Source organism: Dermacentor andersoni, chromosome 1 (assembly GCF_023375885.2).
Source record: "Dermacentor andersoni chromosome 1, qqDerAnde1_hic_scaffold, whole genome shotgun sequence".
Classification (NCBI taxonomy): domain Eukaryota; kingdom Metazoa; phylum Arthropoda; class Arachnida; order Ixodida; family Ixodidae; genus Dermacentor; species Dermacentor andersoni.
The window spans coordinates 238294146-238316887 of record NC_092814.1 but is presented as its reverse complement, the minus strand read 5'-3'; the positions used below and the strand labels follow the sequence as shown (position 1 = coordinate 238316887).

Below are 22742 nucleotides of genomic sequence, written 5' to 3'. Positions count from 1 at the left end.
GATGCGAAGGCAGAATTAAATATGTTAGCGCACTCAACGTCTGAAATAACACGTCCAGAATCGTCAGTCAGGGTAACAACGCGCGAAAATTGGGGGTTTAAAAGCTGCCAGAATTTAGTCGGGTTATCTGTAAGTATGTTTGGCAAATCGATGTGGTAAAAGGAACGTTTAGCGTTTTTTACTGCGACCAAATACGCCTCTTCAGCAGCGTAATATTTTTCCCATGGGCAGTCTGTTCTGCTCAGTTTAGCACTTCGGAAAAGGCGTTTCTTTTTATTTTCTAATCTTCCCAGAGTCTTGATGAACCATGGCTTGTGGTGGTTAGCGCGGAAGTTGCTTTTGGGAATATATTTATTAGTAAATTCATTCATTTTATGTTTAAACATTGACCAGTTTGTGTGGATGTCTTGTTCGTCAAATGACCCCTGATATGATGGAAAAAATGCCTCCAATTCCGCGTTGAAGGCCTCATAGTTTCCTTTGTTGTAGAGAGAAATTGTTTTTTGGCAAGTTGCTTTTGTTATTGGAGTGAAGTTAAAGCATGCATGGATGACTTTATGATCGCTGATTTCACGGAGATAAGTAATAGCGTTCAGGCTGTCGGGGTGGCTAGATAGTATGAGGTCAAGAATGTTAGCAGTATCTCTGGCGATGCGTGTAGGCTGGGTTACTAGTTGGGCTAGGTTAAAAGTTAAGCAGACATCCATAAATTCACGGGATTCATCCTGTCTAAAAATAGGATAATTAGGGGCACACCAATCTATGCCAGGATAGTTAAAATTCCCAAAAAGAAGAATGTGTGCCTTAGGGTGTCTAGATTTAAGTTCGTTTAAAATGTTGTGCAGTTTACGGGGGAATTCGGGACTATTGTGAGGGGGTCTATAACAAACGCCAATTAATATAGATACTGGTGTGGTGCGACAAAGGAGCCATAATATTTCAAGGTCTGATGAGATATTGATGTGGGAACACTGTAGCTTATTGCTTGTAGCAATAAGGACGCCACCCCCTCGAGACTTTGTGCGATCAGTGCGGAAAAGATTAAAGTTAGGTGGGTTACAAAGGACTTCAGCGTCGCTTATATTATGTCAGCCAGGTCTCTGTCAAGATGAGCAGGTTGCTGCCCGTTGAAGACACGAGGCAGGACACAAGATCGTTCTTTGGAAGCAGGCTGCGTATGTTGGTGTAGATAACCGAGAGGCAAATATTCTCTCGAGGGGCGGTATCGCAAAGATTAGGTTTGTGACGATGGCGAGGTAAGCGCTATGCTATTTTTGTAACCGTTTCTGTGGCAGCATCGAAGGTGTAGCGTTTTTTTCCGAGAAACAAAGTCTTGTACCGCAGGGAGAACGGTCCGGTTTTTGCTTTTGCAAATGCGACAAGGTGTTTGCGTGCTGTACGAACAGGAAGGGAAAAGTCTTCTCCAATGCTAAAATTGGTGCCCTTTAACTTGGGCCCGTTTGAGAGGACAGTTTCTTTTGTTTTAGAGGACAAAAATTTATAATTGGCCGCTGACGGCCATCTTCGTAGCGGCCCAAACGATGTGCACGCTCAATTTGACATGGGTCCAAGGTTATCCGTAATTTGTCACGACAATGGCGGATTAGCAATTCTTCCGATTCAACGAACGTTTCACGCGAATTAGAATCCGAAAGGCCGTAAAATATCAAATTGTTGCGGCGTGACCTATTTTCGGCGTCATCCAACCGAGCTTCAAGGTTAGTAACAAGAGCAGCAGTCTTAGCGGATACAGATTGGGCAGACTGCAGATCGGTTTTGAGAGTTGAGACGCCCTGGAAAACACTTTCTAGATCTGCTACGCGCTTGCCAGAAATGGTTGTGTCAATAGAACGCATCTGATGTTTAAGGTCCTGTACATCGGTGATTATTTGGTCCTGACCGGTTGACAACGTCTCCAGCTTAGCAAGAACACAGTCCAATCTGTCAGGACCAGGGTTCGTCTCTATATCGCCCGACAAGAGCAGGAGGGATTTCATAACACCAAAACATTCACCAGCGACACAAATGCAACACTGCAGGCTCGGCAGCTGTACCAGACAGTAGTTATTAGTTTTTTTAGCGAAAAGGCAGCATGGTTTACTGACCTGCATTGCGAAAGTCAGTGGATGAGAAGGCTGTGTCATGGCACAGCCACCGAGCCCACAAAGCGCAGGCGGGAGGCGGTGCTCTTTATACACTGGCAGGAACGATGTTGTCGCTGCCGATTGCGCTTTCCATCCGATGTCGAGGATCCAGTGAGGGAGCGCGGCTTTCGTCGACGCTTCCGAGGCGCTCAAAACAAAGGCTCCGTAGTTCCCGTTGTAGAACGGCATTTCCAGCTGTGGTAGGACGACCGAGGAAACATTGAAGAGTGCTGGCAAAAGACGTAGGCGAAGGTAGGCACGAGTACCTGCATTGCGAAAGTCAGTGGATGAGAAGGCTGTGTCATGGCACAGCCACCGAGCCCACCCTGCTGCTGAACCATCGACTTTTGTATGTTTTCCATGGTGAAATAACCCGCTTACTATAATGCCTCGACACCGCATTATCAGTTATAACGATGAAGTCTGGCTGCTGGGTTTCTGAGCCGAAAGGTAGTGAAATGCGAAATCCTTGAAAAAAAAAGAAAGGAAGACGAGAAATTCGAGCCACTGCACGATGGGCCGTTGCTCCAACAGCCACCGCGCGCTCATTTTACAGCCATCTCCATGCGAATCTCTCCCGTGGCCCTTCCACCCCTCTGCACACGAATGGGCTGCGCCCATAGCTCTACGCCGCTCTACCCTCCGAAACACAAATGGACCGCATGAGCTGCGCCGCAAGCAGATTGCGCTGAGCCGTGCTCCCTATGCGTGCTCCCGCCGTGTGCTCCCGCAAGGGTTGCAGAAGATAGTTTACCTGCTTCCCCCCCACCCCTCGGCAAGAACCACTTCTCTCGCGTGCTGTTCTCCCTCACGGGTTGCAGAATCAAGCATCTTTCCTTTGTTTAGATCACTGTCATCATCATCATGCTGCTCACTGGCTCCTCATTCAGTGCAGTTCTGCGAACAGCTTACTCGCTTGCGTTCGTAGTTGTTGGTTGTGTCGAAGTCATTCCCGACCACGCGGTTTCTCAACTTCGCTTGAGTCGCCGGCGAAATGGAAGGTGGCTGATCCCCCCGCTGATCATCGGCAATGCACGCCATTGCCAGTGAAAAGAAAGCGCACGGCTATAGATTTGGAAACTAAGTGATTTTAACCAATAAGACTATCGTCGCGAACGTGCTTGCATCAGATAGCGACGACGACAGCAGCAATGATGCGGTAGGGCAGGTTTGCCTCAATGTTGTCCTCACAGGAGACCCGGCATGATTCAGTCCCTCCAGAGCTTCGTTTTTGCGAGGAACCTTCCACTGCACTACGTGGAGCTCTTGGATGCCTTGGAGAAAGATGTCGGCAAGCTTCGCGTAAAGCATGCATGGCCGATGGACATAGGCTTTTCTCGTGCAAGCCAGTGAGAAGTACGTGCTAAAATGCTTCTGGCGATCTCTCCTCAGCGTTTCTTCTGGATTTCTCGAGCTGACAAGCTGCCGCGGCAGCCTTCTCGCAATTTTTAAAAGGCCCCTTTTGGGACCACCAAAGTGATGCCTTAGCGGTGCTCGCATATCGCTTCCCACCCGTGACACCTCCTTGCAGTTGTTATAGCAGTGCCATTCAACAACGCCAACAGTCGCGGCTTGATACACGCGATCAGATCACCCAGGAAGCAGTTAAACAAGTGAACACAATCAGCTGCAGGGCGGAGGAAGGTGGTGGGGAGGAGTACTGGCCTCCCTGCCTATATAGCTTTCTCATATGACCTCTGCCATCCCCCTATTTTGATTTTTTCATGCAACCCGGTTATAACAATGGAATTTTCGCGGCACTTGAATATTGTTATAAGTGGGTTCGACTGTATACAGTCGCCGACCATTTATTCGAACCTCACGGGGACTGCGGAAATGTCCGAATAAACAGGTGTCCGAAAAAGCAGATTAAAAAAAAAAAAATGAGCCGTGAGCCGAGGACATCGCACGGCTCACTGTTGTGCAAAGCTTCCAGCTGGTGTGTTCACTCCTTTAGAGAATGCATTTCCGTGGGTGGCTGGAAAATGTTGCATGCAGTGCACTGCCGCACACACATAGGCGCAGCACAGTATATGTTATCGGTATGTAGTGGCGCTGTTTACTGTAGCGATTGCCAATTGGAATTACCTGCTTTTTCCTGGCCCATTGAAATACATGGGATCAAGAACTTTTCAATTTAATTTCTCATTACATAGTGCAGTTATGAAGTGCGCATTTCATTACAAAATGCCTCTTACACCTTGGAAGAGCTCGCAAAACCGAGCAACAGCCATTTCAAACTAGGTATATATCTTTAAAGGGCCCCTGAAGCACTTCGGACAGATTTTGTAGACGCGTAGGGTACAGCTAAAGTTAATCATTCGCACCACAATTTGTGTGAAATGTCTGATATTGAGAGAGCTACGGACGATTACAAGTTACCCTCCTCCATAGTCATGTATTTTCTCCTAAACTCGTTCGCCGAGGGATCGGGGCTAAGCTCCGCCTTCACTGGCTCTGTGTCATGATGGCACTTCGTGTCGTTGACTTCTGCTTCTATAGGAGTGAGCGCGCAAAGCATCTCCAAACTCTCCGCCAGCTGCTTGGCAGTTGGCCCCAAGCGAGATCTATCAAAGCAGCGTGCATTGCGAGCATTCTGTCGCGGCGCCGAACATATCTGGTATTCCGGTAACCACAGGTGAGCTGGGTGTTTCGATGGCATAAACTCAAGCTGATGAAGGAACTTTAGCGTAGACGTACGTGAGCAGCCCGATCGGTCTGCACGGTCCAGCCACTTGTTGGCACAGAGCTTAACCAGCCAAACAAAGCGCTAATATTGCTCTAACCAAGTGTAAAAAATTTAAACATTTACAAAAACAATGTGTTAACGATTACACTCCTGCAAAAAATTTACACCACCAGCAAAGAATACATTTCGTTACTGCTACTGTGTGTGGTTGAGCTCTGTGCCACCAGGTGGCTGCACCATGCAGACCATTCACATTTGCACTTCTGCTCATCTCGTAAAACGACATGGTCAAATGGCCAGGCTCTGTCCCCTTGCGCTTGCGTTTACCATAATACTGGACTCGCGAAATGCTATTGCGTTAGTACCGTATTTACATGATTGTAAGTCGACTCGAATGTAAGTCGACCCCCCATATTGCGTGACAGGAAAAAAAAAAAGAGCATACCCGAGGGCGCATTCGATAACAAAAATTTATTAGTAGCTGACATGGTCACTGGACTACTCGTATTCACTAGTGCTGCCATCATCATCGCTGCTACAGTCCCACAGCGCGTCGTCGTCCAGCGAAATTCCACATTTGGCAAACGACCGCACCACGACATCTTGTGGAACAGCAGCCCATGCTGAATGCACCCAACCACACACAGCTGTCAGGGAAGCTCTTTTGACAGGTCTGGTTGGCGTAAGTTCGCGGTCTTCAGCCGCCAGCAACTCATACTCACGGCGGAGCAGGTCATTAAAAGGCGAAGATCCAGGCTTGTTTCATGACTATGTCGCACTTCTCTGGCAGGGACTGATCATGCATTTCAGCGACGTACGTTGCAAGATTGGCCTGCAGCTCCGGAAAACATCCAGACTTCGGCACGTGGGAAATTCCTCACTTGCCGTCACAGGTGAAAATTTCGTCCCGTTGCAGTCGCCACTCTCGCACCACCCGTTCAGGAAGATCGAACTTGCGGCCTGCTGCGCAGTGATTTGTTTCTTCAGCGTAAAGAACGGCAGCCCTCTTGAACGCTGCTGTGAACTAGTGCGGAATTATTAGTGGGCCTGGAGCACTCATGACAACTGAGGAAGCATGGAAGTAGCATGTAGCCGGCAGTCAAGTCGAACGCGTCAAACCAATGCCTTTGGTCAAACTATAGAAAAACCCGTGAGCGGCATCTGCTGTTCCATGAACTACCGATACTCCCCGCAAGCGCCGCCGTTCTGAGGATGCCTCCGCGAATGGAAGAGCGGTGCTTCCATCAACTATTGACAACCCCCATGAGTGTTGTGTGCACTGTAAAACTCTTAAAAATGTTGAAAAACCCTTCTGAAAAGCCATGAGTAGGGCCATAGAGCAAACATAAAATTGTAACTACGTTGTAGCTCCTGTTGGTCTCACTTTTTTGGCGGTGCCATGTTTTGGTTTCGATTGTAAGTCAACCCCCCCACTTCAGATTTTCAAATTTAAAAACTGGTCGACTTACAATCGTGTAAATACAGTAATCTTCCGATGTAAAGTGACAGCCACAAACATGCAAATACTGGTGCCGATCCGGTAGCGGGAGTCTGATGCGCTGCAGCCAGTCCGCTCGTCTGCTGCCTTGCAGAGGGACAAGATGTCGCAGCTTGACATATTGCCAGTCGCTACGTTTGCAGTCCACAAAGCAACAAAGTCGAATCATAGTGCTCGTGAAAAGACAGACCGACTCTGACCGCGGGGCTCTTGTCAAAATGGAGCACGTAAAACAAGCAGACGACGCTTGCTGTGTGCCGGAAGTGCTTAAGTGTAGTGAGAAATTGTTCTTGCGCATTCTCTTTCTGTTACTTTCTTTTAATAGAAACAAATTAACTAACATTCCAACTATTACGAACATCATTTGTTCGTCATAAAGGTGGAAAAATTATCGATGACGCGCCCTGGGCAGCCAATCGGATAGCTCGCCCTACTGACGTCAATTGGGTGATTTACGTCGTATGGGTAGGGGTGGATGAAAATTCTGCCGAGCAGTGTGCTGCGATTAGCAGCAATGTACATTTTAAAAACCTTATTATAAATTGCACACTTTACACGGAGCACTTAAATGCGCCAATTAATGATCAGAAGGACCTACTCTAACAATTCGGCACGTTTGTACAAAATCGTCAAAATCGTTTCAGGGTCCCTTTAAAATACCGGTCTAGCGACAGAAACAACGCCCCTAGTGCAACCACCCCATTAAAGGTGCAAGGTGACAAGCACTTCAAAGGCATTTCGTTTAATTCACCGATGACCAATAATGCTGGCATTTTATCAGCAGGTGCCCAGTGCATGTTTTAACTTTTAGAAAATATCACCATTAACATCGTAATGATCTGCTGGGAGCAGTGGAGCTTAGCATGCTACATAGCAGCATCAAGTTGCACAAAACCTGGACAACCATCTGAAATTTCCGGTATTTCATTATTTGCAGAGCATGGCACTACATGCAGACATTGGGCATTGTGAAAGCAATTTTATTGAATCTTGTTTTTTTTTTTTTAAGAAAGCATTGTATTATTAAAAGCGGTGTCAAGCTTCTACTTTGCTGATACATACATAGATATTTTTGCAGAGGATGAACACGCAAATCCACACCAAGGCATTGACACAGTAAATGAACACCACCCAAGACACAGCAACGGGAATGTTGGCTAAGTCATACGGAGAAAACTAGCAAGGGAAGTTCAATGCACTTGACACCGAGCATGTTTGACTCACCGATGAGAAAAATACACAATGTGAAAGAAAAAAGTGGGGGCGTGTGAATAGTGAAATTTTCGAATAGAGTACAAATATTTGAAAAAGAGTGGCTTTGAATATCGAATATTTGAAGTTTCTAAACAAAGGAAAATAAAAAGATTGCGTGGACTTCTTTTGCAACAAAAGGCCCATTTACATTTTTCGATACCACCAAGTCATTTCAACTGAGAAACTTGTAAACCAGAAATAAAGGAAAAGTGATCGTATCTGGTGCGCCATGACAATTGCAGTAATAAAACAAAGGAATAGCACATTGCAAAGTGCAGTGCTTGTTCAAAGAGATAAGGGTAATGCTACAGCAACAGCATTGTTTGGAAGGAATTAAAATTTGCCGAGATTGGCCAAACAATTTCTTTGCCACTATCAAGACAGCAAATTCAGAGGCAGCTTTAAAGCGAGGCATGTTTATTTAATGACTGGAAACTCATGTGCAGAAGTCATCTCCAGGGATTTGCTAAAGAATCGGTTTGTTTGCGCAACAACCGTGGTTCTCCTGCAGCAGCACCATATGAAAGCATGTCTACTTGCGTAGATTTCTCTGCCTGTAGCCTGCTGCAACTGTTGTTGCCCTAATAGTGTTCAAACTGAACGAATATTCAGCAGCTTCAACTATATAAATTTCAAATCAAACATGAATTGCATAGCAACAACTATTCAATTCGTATTAGAATATTTGCATGCCCCTAAAAAAAGAAACAATGCAAAGCGGGAAAGGAAGAAACGACAATATGTACAGGGTCCTGAATATTTGGCTGCGCATGTTCAAAAAAAAAAAATAAGATTTTGCGCTCACCACTGCACTGTTCTTGCTCAAATTTTGCAGAACGGTCGCACTTTGGCATCGACTTCATTTAGTATTTCGTTTAGTAGTTCTTCCACTGGTGTGGAAAGTCTGTTTTTAAGTTCTGAGATAAAAGACATGCGCATTACCTTAAGATTAATACATAAAATTTCTCGTATAACTTGCGGTAATTTTAACTTGTAAAATTGTCGTTATGTACAGAGGAAAAGTGTTGAAAATCTGCGGGCTTAGATTTTAACGCATTGCTGCTACTTGATAGAGCGGTCAATGCTTATCTTGCTCGCTAGATTTAGCGGGCTACGTCGGTGAGCAAAACCGGAAGCCATCCAGGGCCTATGTTTGTAAACAGTGAAAGGGTCTATAAACAAGCTGTATCTTCCTTACTGCTGTCGTTCCCTCATTGCGGCACATGCAAAAAGCATCTCCTGCTGCCCCCAACGACAAACATTTTTCTCATCGATGATGAAGGCCTGCCCGGCTTGAACATTTGACAATGCCTCTGCGGCTAGCACAACTTTTCGTTTGAAAGCAGCATCATAGTGGCATCGCCTGTTTGGTGCCATTATAATAATGTGACGCCACACGGCGGTACGGCACAGGTCAAAATGACGTCATTGTACATATACTTCAGTTGGATATTGGTGCTGCTAGTAGCGACTGCGATACTGACTTTTCCAGATGGTGCAGCGATGTACCACATTCATCATTTTCTGTTAAAAACTCGCACATTTTTTAAAATCCTTGAATGTAAGCCAACCCTAGAGTTTGGTATACGAGTGTTAAAGAAAAGCTATCATCCTAAATTCGAATAAATACGGTATAAAGATGCTGGGCTGCTGCCGGATGAGGATGGTTGTTCCACAGAAGCTCAGTGCACTCTGGGGTCATTTCACGTTTTCGTCGGTTAGTCGAGCAATTAAGCATTAGCAAAAGCTGGTCACTAGCGACAACTGCTCGCCTTGTTTTCCCCCTCTTGCTGTCATAGCTTCGTTGCATTTGCGCGATCATCCGTTCACGTTGTCAACAGGAAACTCTTTTTCTTCACGCAGACGTTTCAGGGAGTTCGTTTGATTTCTTCGTACTGCTCCAAGCACTTCAAGCATTTCAACCGAGGTTGCGTGGCGTCTCTCATCATTGGCTGTAGTCTGTCACAAGACATTGTGAGAGTGAACTACTGACTTTCACTTTCACTCTTACATGGTTACTGTGGCAACAAAAGAAGTTTGTCTGTGCAAAAGTGTCCCGTTTCTTCCCCGTGCTCCTTGGAAGTGGTCTAAAATTAGAAACGGCCGAGAGCAAAGCATATCATGTGCTCGTTGTGTTGTTCCTTGCTGCCGTCGCGAGCGGAGAGGGGTAGCGAAATGCAGCCGTCGCTCTAATGCTGCCACCAGCTATTTCGATGAATGCTGCCCAATGGCATTTGGAGGAAACTACTTTTCATGTGTTGCATCCCTGTGTGATTTTAGTAAAGAATATAAGCAGACTTTCTTATCGCCAAAAGGGGGCTCCAAATGGTTTTTTTTTTCTTCTTAATTTTATCTGACGCCCTCGAAAATGGCTTCTCATATGTTGCTGTACCTTTTCTTTTTCACCAAAATGTTTGCTGTAAAAAAGCATGTAGGCAATGAAAAATAGGTATGTTTGGAGGTTTCTACATTTGGTGCTAGCCTGGTATGCTTTCTGTGTTATGGGTAATGGGAAAATGCCAAACAAGACCCGATTGCTGAACTGAAGAGTAGCAGATGGTGGCGGCACGAACACCCTGGCTCACCCCAAACATAAGCCAGCACCACTTTGTTGGTAAACTTGAAGGGGGTCTATATGCCCAAAATTTTGTTTGTTGTACCTGATGGTCAGTTATAGCAGTGCCCATTAAAAGTGGACATAGTATGTATGATACAGGTAGACCAAACTAAGTGAGAGGAATGGTCTGGTATATCCGAAAATATGTTTATGCAGATCAGTTGTAGTGGGTGTGGACTGACCATGCAAATTTACGAGCATTTGATGCTATGGAATAACTCATTTTTGCCAGGACCAGATGGATCTCTTTAATAAAGAGAACCAAATAACGAGATCTGCTGAACTTTCACAACTGAGGGTAACTTTTTAAGAGGCTAAACTTTGTGACATTTCTTTTATTTCTTTGCTTTGCCAGTTTTGGCCCTTGTATGCTAGATATGCTTTCTATTTTAAAATGTTTTGCAGTGTCCGTGTATTCAGGCGTGGTGTTGTAAAGAACATGGTTGGAATGCGAGGTCGAGAAAATGGCCAGAAGAAAGCAAGGAGGAAAAGGCTTCAGAGCAGTCGCATGAAGGTAAGTTGCTTTTTGTGTCCAGTGGCGAAGCACAGCAGGTGCACTGCCGAGATAAATGGTGCTTTGTACTTATGTACCACTTTTGCAGCAATTTATGCTGTCCTAGATTGCTAGAAGCCGCAGTGAAACACAGTATGTAGCATCATGTATGGAAACTTGCGATTGAGTATTTGAATTTTAAGGGAGTGTTTGGTTGTTGCACCTTCCAAGTATTGTGGATATGCTGGCATAGTTGTACCATACTTTCTTTTGTTGTATTCCATGCTTCAGTTGTCATGAAAATGTTGACAGATTTGTTTTTGTAAAAGTTTACAGGACCACAACATCACCCCAGTTTAGCTACTATCTCACCAAGTGAATAACTTGGAGATTTTGTCTTTTAGCAGCTGTATGTGTCAAATACATTTTGCTAATCTTTGTGGTTATGGCTTTACAGCTATGTAGTCACATTCTAAATGTTACCTGTGCAAGACAGTGGGGCCATCATGTCATTATTTGATATAGGTAACTAGATAGTCATTTTGAAATTCTTGTGGTGCTTAAATATGTAAAATACAGAAATATTGGTAAAAAGAATGAACAATTCTTTCACTGATTGGCTGTTCATCTCTACAAGGGATCAGAACTGTTATAAGGCAGTACTATTGAGAATGTGAGTGGAAACCTAAATTTCTGACCAATTGATACTGTAGTAAAAAGGATAAAAGTCATGGTTACAGCTATTGTCCCATGCAGCAGCTGCACTAGGTATGCAAATAATAAAATCGACATTGGAATAAGTGTGCTGAATACAAGAATTATCTTGTTGATTTACATCACAAGGTATTTATCACTAGAATGTTATTAGTGCTATAGCATGCACATAAATCACTGCAAAACTGTGATTTTATGCTTGTCCAGTAACTGCTTATGCAGTAGTCAATGCAGTGTCCAGCATTCACTGTAAGCAACGTGCACACTGTGTTTGCTAACTTGCTTCCATGTTGCATCAGTTTGAGTTGCACTCTCTCCTTTTCCAAGATGATGCCACTGGGTATCTGCGTTATTGTAGCTGCTATAATTATATAGCGTGTTCTTTTTTTTTTTTAGCTGCACCAAATTTTTAGAAATTGCCTGCGGCAGATAGCACAATTCTAACCCTTGATCTAAATTATTCAATGAGGCATAACTTCTAAAAAAAATGAAAATGCTTAATTGAATAATTAACATATTACACTAATTCTATTTTTAACTAATTACTGTATGGCACATATTTCTATCTACAAATTGTGTATCTAGTAAGTATGCAAGGCATATAGACTTAGAATGAATTCTGAGGATGGCACCAGTTTTGAGATATGTGCTGTCAAACTTGCAATAAAAATGCACTGTTGTTCTACTTACTTTTTTTATGAAAACACTGTTTTATGCATTGAAGCACAAAAGTAACTGGAATGCCAGTGCATTTTGTCAGACATATTAAAGATTAAAATCTTCAAACTGGTGTAGTCCTCAGAATTCGTTTCAAGTTTATATGCCTTACAAACTCAATGGCTATAATTAGTTTATTGGAATACATGCTGTAAAATAATTAATCAAAAAGTTAATTAACAGAGTTTTGCTAATTACTAAATTAAGCATTTTGATTTCTCGAAGTAATGGCCACTTCATTGAATAATATAGATCAAGGGTTAGAAATGTGCTATCAGCCACAAGCAATTTTTTTAAAATTTGGTGCAGCTAAAAAAAAAATACCCTGTATGTATTAATATACCTGATGCTGACACATCTGTTTGTTACCATGAGAAATTGCTGCTTGTTTAAAGGGGTTCTGCAAAACTCCTTTAACATGGGGTCTCTACATTTGTGTGTGGTTCACCATCCCTCGGCTCAAGATTCTGTGATGCTAAAGTGCACCCCGCACAATGATCCTCGATTGCAGCATACTGTAGGCTAGATGGCACGGCGCAGGGAACATCAGTGCCTACTGGTGGGACAAGGTGGTGCTGCCAAGGTGCACATCATCTTGCAGATGACACTTGCTAGGGTGATGTTTGCTGGTACATATAGGAAGTTCCCTAAGGATATGTAAAAGCTCCCTGCTTTTTTACAGTGTTTCTATATTGTAACTGGAATAGTCTGGAACATCCCATCAGGATGCTTTGCAGCTGGTGTTATGACAGTATGGAGACATAAAGCATGTATCATTTGTGAGCAGGCACAGCACACACACAGACACACACGCACATGTTCACACGCGTTTATACGCAAACTAGAAAGTTGTTCAAAAAAAATTGGCTGCACAGCAATGTTGCAAACCCTTTTCCTTTTTTTTTTCCAAGAAAAACCTTTGTGACCCCATGTGGCATTTAATTTTACCCAATGTTTGACCTTACACCAAATTTAGTTCACCTGCATTACTGTGCAAGCTGTTTTGCCATGAAAGTGAACAATACAGTACGAAACATCAAAATGTGCTGATGAAATTATCTTTCCATGGGAACAAATTCGTTCTATTCAATAGGGGGGCATTGATTTTATGAGTTACTCACAGCTGCAAAAATATCTTGAAATTACTAATTTAATTTTGAGGAATATTGGTAAATGAAAATTTAGAACCAGTGGCACTGCTTTGTCCTTATGTGACATCTGAAATATTTATTCTGGATTGCGTTTTTACATTCACATTAATATCTGTGTTGGTTGCGGCAGAATACTATTGTTTGCAACAAGAATAACAGAAGACTCGTGTGGATCACAGATGTAGCAGCATTTTGTTGTAATTAATTGCAGGAATATCTGAGCCATTGAGATAACATCTATTCCAGTTCGATTGCTACATTTAGTTGTGAAAGGAAAGTATTGTCCAAGATTGAGGGTTTGTGGTACGTTCTCAAAGCCATTATTTTCTTGACATTGCAAAAAAAAACTTCAAGAAGCTCTACATCTGTATCAAGAAGGGCCCTATGACACTACAGAGCACTCAAATGAAAACTTTGCTTGAAGGGTGATAACCGTATGGTAGGAAACACTGCCACCTGCACCATTAGGTTAAGCAGATGATGCAGCCTGTATGTTGGCATTTGATTAAAAAGTGCATGCAATGAGCTGTGCTGGCTCTGTTGGCACTGCCTCAATTTTTCTAGCATTCATATCATGAGTGATGCTTAAATCGTGCAGACCTTTGGTGAATAAGTCATGCCATACCATGTACAACAGAATGCTGTAAGGAACACCTGAACGAAATATTACTAATTTGCATGCAACAGGGAATTTAAAATGTCACAGTGATGATCACTTATGCTTTTTTGTGGCTTCTTTTATCACCGCCACCCTTAAATTGTCCCAGCGGTGCTGTGGGGATGTTCTGTGACGTTTGATTGTTTGGATTTATTTGAGCACTCTGGCACATTGAAACTGTTGTTTCCTGTGTTTTTGTCATTTATTTATTTATTTACAAAATACTGTAGGCCCATTCAGGCCCAAGCAGGAGTGGTAAAATTACAAAAAATAATCATACATGCATTCAGAAGAAAAACAAAACACTCACGACTCTGTTGCAAAATTAACATAAAAGATTAATCAGATCAATTCAGTCAGTGCTGTTTAACAAAGATAATGGTAGTGCATTCTATTCTTCACTTGTATGGGGGGAAAAGGAAAATTTGAAGGCATTAGTTCCTGTTAGGGAGTTAAGGATTCAGAGTGGTGATGTCTGGTTTGTCTTGTGGTAATGGTCCGGCATATGGAGCAGGATGGATTGAGAGTTTATTTTTGAGTAGAAAAAGAAATTCAATTCTTAGAATATTCTGCTGTAATTGTAATGTCTGTATACGATGATCTTGATAGTTGTTGGTGAGTCAATTTACGGTACTTGGAAAAAAATAAACCTAAACTGCTTTCCACTGAATCATTTGTTTAACTGGTCATTTGTTTATTATGTGGACCCCAGACAGTGTCTGTGTATTCCATTTTCGGTGTAATGAGTGATCTGTATGCATGAAGTTTAGCTTTGGACTTGTGCTTGGGGGTCTGTGGATGGAGAAATAATTTTTGCAAGGTAACTAGTTTTTTGTTATTAGTTTTCTTCAAAGCTGTTGTTTATGACAAACCAGTGGAGCCTTTCCTCGTTGCTCAAAGGCTCCTTGAATTAACATTCTGCTCAGCTCCATCAACTGATTGAATCGGCAGCCATTGAAGCTGTCCATGTAGCAGTGCCCACACAGCAGGGCCCAAATGTGCAGAATGATGCACATTTGCTAAAGGAGAACTTGGGCATGGTAGGTGTTTTCTTGGAAGGACCAGCGTGGGAGTGAACGCACCCTCTTTAAAAATTCCAGGTAGAAGACGGCACTGTTGCAGGGTCTCGGAAAAAAACAACTGTTGAGATAAAGAATGGACTGAATGTGGCCATACTGAGTATAAGAGGATAAATGATAGCAGTATTTTCATGTAGCTTTGGGATTTTAGATATCTTCAATTGTGACAAATGACTATGGCTTCTACGTGCATAGTTATTGTGAGTTTCAGACTGCTGTTTTCAGTGAAGAACTTAGAATTATTTGCTAGAGTGTTTTACTTTTCTTACTTATCTCTTTGCTGGCTACCAAAAAGATTTTATGCAGGCTGATTAGGATGGGGGCCACTAAAATTAAGACAAAACTCCTATTGTCTTTCTTTCAAATTTTTCATGTTTTTTATTTATATCGATATCTATATCGGACAATGAGTCTAGTCCTAGCACAGCGCATTGTATTTGGTTTGGTATCACTGAGTTAAAACCAGCTGTGTGCAAATGCATTGTGGTATCATGGCCATGCAGTACATTGGAATGGGATTCTTGGTCTGTTATAACTCTATATTTGCTATTTTATACTGTGCAAGTGCATGACATTTTCTCATAGGGGGCTGGGGGCTAAAGTCACAAATTCACCTTCAACTGAATTCTTCTCATTTTCAGTTGAGCCTTTAATGACACTGCCACTGGTTTCTATTTTAAAAAAGAAGTTAAAGAAAAGTTCAGTAAAAATTTGATAAAGTCATTCAAATTATTTGTAGTTTCATGTCTGTACTATGTTGCTGTAACAAACAGCAAGTGGGACTGCACTGTAGCATCTGTTGGGCTTCGATGTTTTAAGCATTTTCTGTTGTGTATATTTTGTAACTGTATATAGTAGCATGTTTTCTATTATTACAGAAATGGCTGTATTACAGTTTTGTATCAGTGGGCTAGGCTCCTGTCTAGTCTTGCAGACGAATAGCCCCTACTTAATTTGGTCAGAAAATTACTTTAGTACATACTACAGTTAAACCGTGACATAACAAACTATTTTAACTTTCTTTAGCTCCTTGTCCATAGAACACCATGTATTTAGAACCTCAATACAGTCAAACGCGTTTAAGAGGAAGCTTTAGCTCGGGCCCAACTTCGACGCAGCCTATTCAAATACATGTAAAACACAAAAATGCTTTTCTGAAATAACCTATGGACCGATTTTAATGAAATTTGTTGCATTTGAGAGAGAAAGTTAAATTCTAGTGACTGCTGGAAGTGGAATTTCGATTTAGGGCCTGAATTTTGTTGAAAGAATTTTCAGAAATTTGAAAGTTAGAAAAAGATAGAAACACGAAGTTTACAAATTAGTAGCTCTCTGTCACGAACAGATATTACGGTTCTGTAAACGGCATCTATTAGATTACTCAAAGCGGACAAATTCTACATGTCAATTTATGTATTACATGAATTTGTTACGTTGTGTACAAGGGTTCTGCGAAAGCTGTATTTACACATTACTAAATTTTTTTGAGATTCATGTGTAACATATGAATTTTGTCTGCTTTAGATGTGCTATCAGATGCAATTCACAGAAGCATGATATGATTTTTGCTTGCTGAGTTACAGAGTTGTAAACTTGATAGTTTCGTTTTCTGAAAATTTTCTATCTTTGCCAATTTTTTTAAAAAGAAATTGACGGCCTAAATCGAAAATTCGAAACCAACCGTCACTAGATTTTAAGTTCCTCTTTTAAACACGACAAACCACGTCAAATTTCGTGCAGTGGTTGCCGAGTAAAACGAATTCTCCTTTTACATATGTTTAGATAGGAGCACCTGAGCTAAAGCTTCCTCTTAAACGAAGTGCTTGGGACCTCCAAAATTCTTCATTATACAGGTTGTTTTGCTGTGAAGCTCACACACCATACCACTCACAATAGAACTGGTGAAGCATATTTAACAAGGGAAGACTTTATTTAACACGAATTCAAGGGCGACTAAGTGAAAGAAGTCATTAATTTTTTGTGACACTGTGTCTGGCAGAATGTGCAACTGCAGCCAACCATATTGCCTCTACGTTTACGGCATGCTTCGCGGTTAAATGTGGCCGTGACGCAAGGTAAAGCTGCATAGTACCAAATCCTGCTCCGACCTCCCTTGCTGTCAAAATTCTTGGTTCATTTATTGGCTCTTGGTCACTATTGCTTTCATTGACAGTGATGTCCTTTCTGCCCCAGATGGCTTTGAAGACATTGTCAGTTGCTAGTTACAGCTGCATCATCATGTTGTGGTCAAATGGAACTTATTCGTCAGCCGTCGCACCCACTGCGGAGTTGCAAGCAGCGTATGACTTGAGTGATTCATGCAACAATGCAGCAGAAATGTAACACTTGCTGACATCAGCATGCACTTCAAGTGCGCCACTAGTTCTGCCATTAGCTTCAGTGCAGAGCACAGCCCAGCGGCATGCACATGCCAAGGGCATTGGTGGCACTACTACATAGCGTTCATTGTGAATAAAGAAGTCGGCCATTGGAGACACCTAAGTTCCTTCATTGTACAGGCAAATTTGTTTTTGTGGTCTTCGTCGTAAAGGCGTTCACAATATACATGAGAGAGAGGGATTCAGGCGGGACATAACTTTTGTTATGCAGGTTATGCATTGTAGAGGCATTCGACCGCACAGCGAAGTGTGTTTATACACGATTTCAATATAACAAAATTTCACTTCCGTCCTGAAGGGATATCGAGACAATAAATGGAAACTACCCAGGACACAGATACTCAAGCTATTGAATTACGAGCGGCTGCTTGTGAATGCACCTCTCCAATCACACGCATGACCAAGAGGACGGCTGAAGCGAAGCAGCGTCATGTTCCATACAAAGGCCAAATGTGATAAGATCCTATTGGGTGCAGGTGAAAGCTTGTGAGGGTGAGCCAAGAAGGATGATGGCTTGATAAGTGCTGTCTTCCCGTGCAAGCAAGAAGAAAGGGGGGGAGGGGACCAAACTGGCGGTAATGTGATCAAGCACGAGGGGAGGTTGGGAGAAAGGGGCGGGCAGGTTGGGGGCAGGTTGGCGTGCTTCTCCTTTTCAAGCGCTGCTGTGGCTGTGCATTGCTGTCAGTGCAGCTGAGTGCATGTGCAGCCCGCGCGCCCTATTTTCGAGATCTGACCTGTGTGCAAAGAGTGGGCATACTGAGGTGGCGTGTCATAATGTGCATTGTCCTCGGGTGCGTTTAACTGGAGATGTGTTGAAGCAAGAGGCACATGAAGAATTGTCACCTCACCGCAGATGGTTTTCATGATAACGTCGTCCCACTGTGGGCAACACTATCAGCTGGCCAGGCGAAGTGGACACGACACCATTGCGAGGCTTGCTTTGTACTGCAGATGTGACGACATCGTTGACACAGCAAGAAACTGTGTCTTTCATTGTCGATTCTCAAATTTGAGAAAATGACTTTTTTTCTCATCATAACATCTTCTTTCCAATTGCCTGATAATTAGGAAAATTTTACTGCCCCTATCATGTAAGAAAAATTCATAGGCGACTGTATTTATTTGCATAAAAGGTTGTATTTTAACAAAATTTTAGTGTAACGAAGCACCTTGTCGATTTTACCGACTTCGTTATACCGAGGTTTAACTGTATAGGGATAAATTGCCAGTTTTTGTTGAAATTTTTTACTTGGTTAAGTTACAAGCACATTGTATTGCCACATACAATGTGCTTCCAGAGTAACAATCTTACTTCTTTGTATACTTGATTGCTTGCCGCATACATTTTGTTCTTTTTCTCGTTTCTGCATTGTTGCACTGTAGTTTCATGATGTTCCACTCCTTGAGCAATGTACAGGTAGGGGGGGCCTTTGTCAGGCAGTTGCATCTGCCTTTAGCCCCTACATCCCAGACAATGTATTGTCTAAATAAAGCATTCAAACAAAAAAACATTGCACAGTTGTAATTGTTCTAGATAAGTTTTTTATGAATGTGAAGCTTTAAATTGTAGCTGTTGCTGATGTTCTTATTTGCTGTTTTCTTTAGAACAATGCCAGCCATTCCGGCAAGTTGTCCAATGGCCTAGGCAGAAGCAAGGCTCACATTCACAGTTGTAAGATCCCACATGATCCATTTGCCAGTGATGAGGAAGCTGTGAGTTCAAGTACTGGAGAGGGCAGCACTTTCTTGGATGCCTTCATACCACCTCTACGAGATTTTCATGGTGGCAACCATCCATTCCGTGATGAGGTGCTCTTCCCACCGCCTCCTCTGCCGAGGCCAAGGCCTGGGAGGCCCCCAAAAAAGCGCACACTCCCAGTGCCACTCAAGCCAACCAAGCTCAAGTTGCGTGGTTCCCAACGGAGATTGATTTTTGGTGCTGCTGACACAGACTCGGAAGACTGTAGCAGTATGAGCAGCACCTGTACAACCAGTACTGGTAGTGCAACCAGCTCTAGCACCTCATCCAGCTCTGGTGCTACTAGCAGCACTAGCACCACAACCAGCACTGGCAGCTCAGATGTAGACTGCAACATCTCAGGCCGAGGATCACTGCGGTGGAAGGAGTCGCTTCGCAGTAGTGAGGCTGCCAGTGGTGAAAAGAGCCGCTTCAGTGTACTGGCCAGACGCATTTCCATGGACGGAAAAGTGCAGTACCTCATAGACTGGGACAATTGTGGGAGCAGAACATGATGGAAGGACGATCACATGACACTCTTCAGGACTTTCTTTTTCTTGACTGTGTGTTTGCTGGTGTGTGTGTGTGTGTGCGCGTGTGTGATACTTTCACGTGGTGGTGCATTGTGAAATTGGCCAGGAATTCCAAGGAGCTGGTTTGTTGAAGCACCGTTGTACAGGCAGCTGCTATGGACTGCTTGAGTTTGTTTTCTTTTTCTTCTCTGTCTTTTTGAATGTTGCATTTTTTAATGAGTTGTTAGATCTGCACATATATGTGAAAACAAGCCCTTACGAAAATGAAATATGCAGAACTCATTGGTGAGGAGGTGCCCTCTGCTATTTCTCGGAACATATGGCAACAATTCGAAATGGAGTTTGAGCATGTTTTATCACTCACGTTGCCTTTTGAAAGACTTCATATTGATTCCAGAGTTGTCTGTGTTTAGTATGTATTTGGTGACAGCAATGTAATGTGAACTGAATTTGGCTCTCTCTACAACTGCCAACATAAATAGAGGTTGCATTGTTTCTGCAAGTGCTAGCAACAGACACGCCAAGCAAGGTCTGCCAGCTATAGTATAGTTACGTGAACAACTTTTTGTACACCATTTTCTACAGCTAGTTCCTAGATAAATTACAGGTTTGTAATAAAGACAAATGAATCTACCAATTTTCTAATGTCTGCACAACTTAATACGTATTACCTGGGAAGACTTATTTCTCCTCAGTGTGATACAGGACCTGCCATGCTTTCTGGTATGTGAGCCAACTGCAACGTTAATGTCAATCAGTTAATGCTCTTGAGGCACCATATGTGTTTTACATCTGCTGAAACACTGCCATTTTGCTTTCTAGGGTTTATACATTTCTCCTAGTCTTATTTGCTTTTCTGGGGGAGGGGAAGGGGAACGAGTCGTTGGCTAGCTTTTTTTTTTTTTTCAACTTGCTCTCCCAACACTTACTTTTTATTATTTTTATCTTGCAGTGATTATTGATTTTTTTTTATTGCATATTTTTTTGTTCACATGCACATGCTTGCTTATGATAGTTTCATATTGGATAATGCCAATTGGATGAACTTGACACTGTTGACAGTGTAGCAGTTAAAGGTTCAGTGAATTTCACAGTGTGGATTTAAAACCTCCTTCAGCACTTAGCCTAAAATGCCTTCTCTGCATTTCAGTATTTTACAGTGCACTTTTGTTTTTGGCTGTGGTACAATGTACTTAAGTGCTTTTCATTCGGTAGTGGGCCTTGCTAGCACTGCACATTAAGTATGAACCAAAGAGTAATGGACTCCATCAGATGTTACTGGGTGTTTGCATCAAAGTGCTGTTATAGTGAAATAAAGTTATATTTACGAGTTGCTTGGCCTCTAATATTCTCATGAGGTGTCTTGATTGTTTTCACTGTGCTAGTGAGGGACTTGTCTGGCTTGTCACTCTGATCATTGTGGTGTGTGGTCAGCTTGATTATATTGAAAGAACCATTAAAGCCCACATAAACAAAACATTATTGTGGAACATAATTAATTTTGTCAGTGCAGACATTTCTTACCAGCTTAAAAATACTTCATTTGCGCACACATTGACTCTGTATTTGCTGGAAGCAGATCTTTCCAGCAGGTAGATGGCATTCAGCATGTAACCTGCTGTCAAGTGACTTCGTATCATGGATATCCACATAGTCTTCAGGTTTCATTGTGCTGGCAAGTTTCACTCTCTAGTTTTTGAATAAATTTCATTCAGTGCATGCCGTAACACAAACAATTGTACCAGCATACATATATTTATAGTGCTCACAGAATGAACACATCAATTTGGGGCTAACTAATGTGCATACATCTATTTCAACTGTTGGCTGTTCACTTAGATCAGAGTCTGTATCAGGTTTAGTGACCAGATTTGTAGCAACATGACATGGTACTCTTGAGTAATTGCACAAATAGAGCATTCTTAAAGTTTCCTTGTTGCATTTCATTCCGTGAGCACTGTACTGTCAGTATAAATTCAAAGGCAAACAAGTTGAAAACAACTAAAATGTCTCCTTGGGTTTTCAGGTTCACCTGCATTTGTTAGTTGTATACTTTAGGCTCCAAAACGTACATCTGGGACTACACCATGCCTACAAACTAGCTGCTGAGTGTGTGCATGTCACACTCTATGTTCACAGGTGTTCTGATCAGTTTTTTTCCTGCTCACATTCCAATTTCCACTGATGTTATGTGTAGCACACAACCATACCATAATTTAGCTGGCGCAGTGACCATCCATTGGAAATGCTCCTAGGAACAGTGCTTGCCCTTTTGTTTGTGTTTAAGATACTCGGCTTACCGCAGCTTTGCCACTTGGATGTTACAAAATCCAATGTGTTTGTAGTTATTGGTTCCTGATGCCTTTGTTAAAATAGCCAGAAAGTAACCACCCAGTGCTGACACCATTGTGTTTATGTTACTAAAACAAAATGCTGCCTCACTGTGTGTGCTGGCAGACATTTGGATGCTTTCATCATATTGACATCATTTATTTTCTGAAGCATACACTTCAAAGTTAGTTTCAATAAGCCAATATTATGCATGGTAGAGAATATAGTGGCACACACACAGCAGGGTGATTTCACATAAGATCAAACAAAGTGTGGCTGGTTGACCTTTTAGGCTTGCTCATTAATTGTTGCTTAAAGGGACACTACAGTGAAAAATGATTTCTTCTGCATCAGTAAATTACCGTTCTACAACACCAAAAACACCACTCTTACAACGATAAGACGTTTGGTAAGCCAGAAAAAGCGCAAGAACGAAATACGGGTGGTGACGCCTACTTGAGTTCTCGCACCTGGGGGCTGTGACGTCTTGGATTTTGATGGCATCTTTTAGGGCCTACTAATTATATATAGTGGTACAGATTGACTACATTGTGTTCTAAAGGAACCAAATATTAAACATGGCAAGTTTCGGGAAGCTTTATTCAGCCAACGCGGCCCAAATGCGAAAACATACTTTGGAATCCCTGACGTCACGCTGACGTACCGGCGCTGGGGTTTCGGTGCGAAATTCAAATACTGATACTTGGACCTTCATTTTCTCAACTAA

At 42.5% G+C, this 22742-nt stretch overlaps 1 protein-coding gene across 4 annotated transcripts in view; it reads left to right on the top strand.

Moving 5' to 3' along the window:
* The window catches only part of Pcl (polycomb protein Pcl), a 97690-nt gene extending 76673 nt beyond the window's left edge, over positions 1 to 21017 (top strand). For all 4 annotated transcript variants that reach the window (XM_055063533.2, XM_050195746.3, XM_055063532.2 and 1 more), the window contains 2 exons: positions 10608 to 10716; positions 19019 to 21017. In XM_055063533.2, the coding sequence (XP_054919508.1) occupies positions 10608 to 10716; positions 19019 to 19666 (757 nt within the window). In that variant the 3' untranslated portion in view covers positions 19667 to 21017. The remainder of the gene's footprint in view (positions 1 to 10607; positions 10717 to 19018) is intronic.
* The last annotated feature ends 1725 nt before the right edge of the window (positions 21018 to 22742 follow it).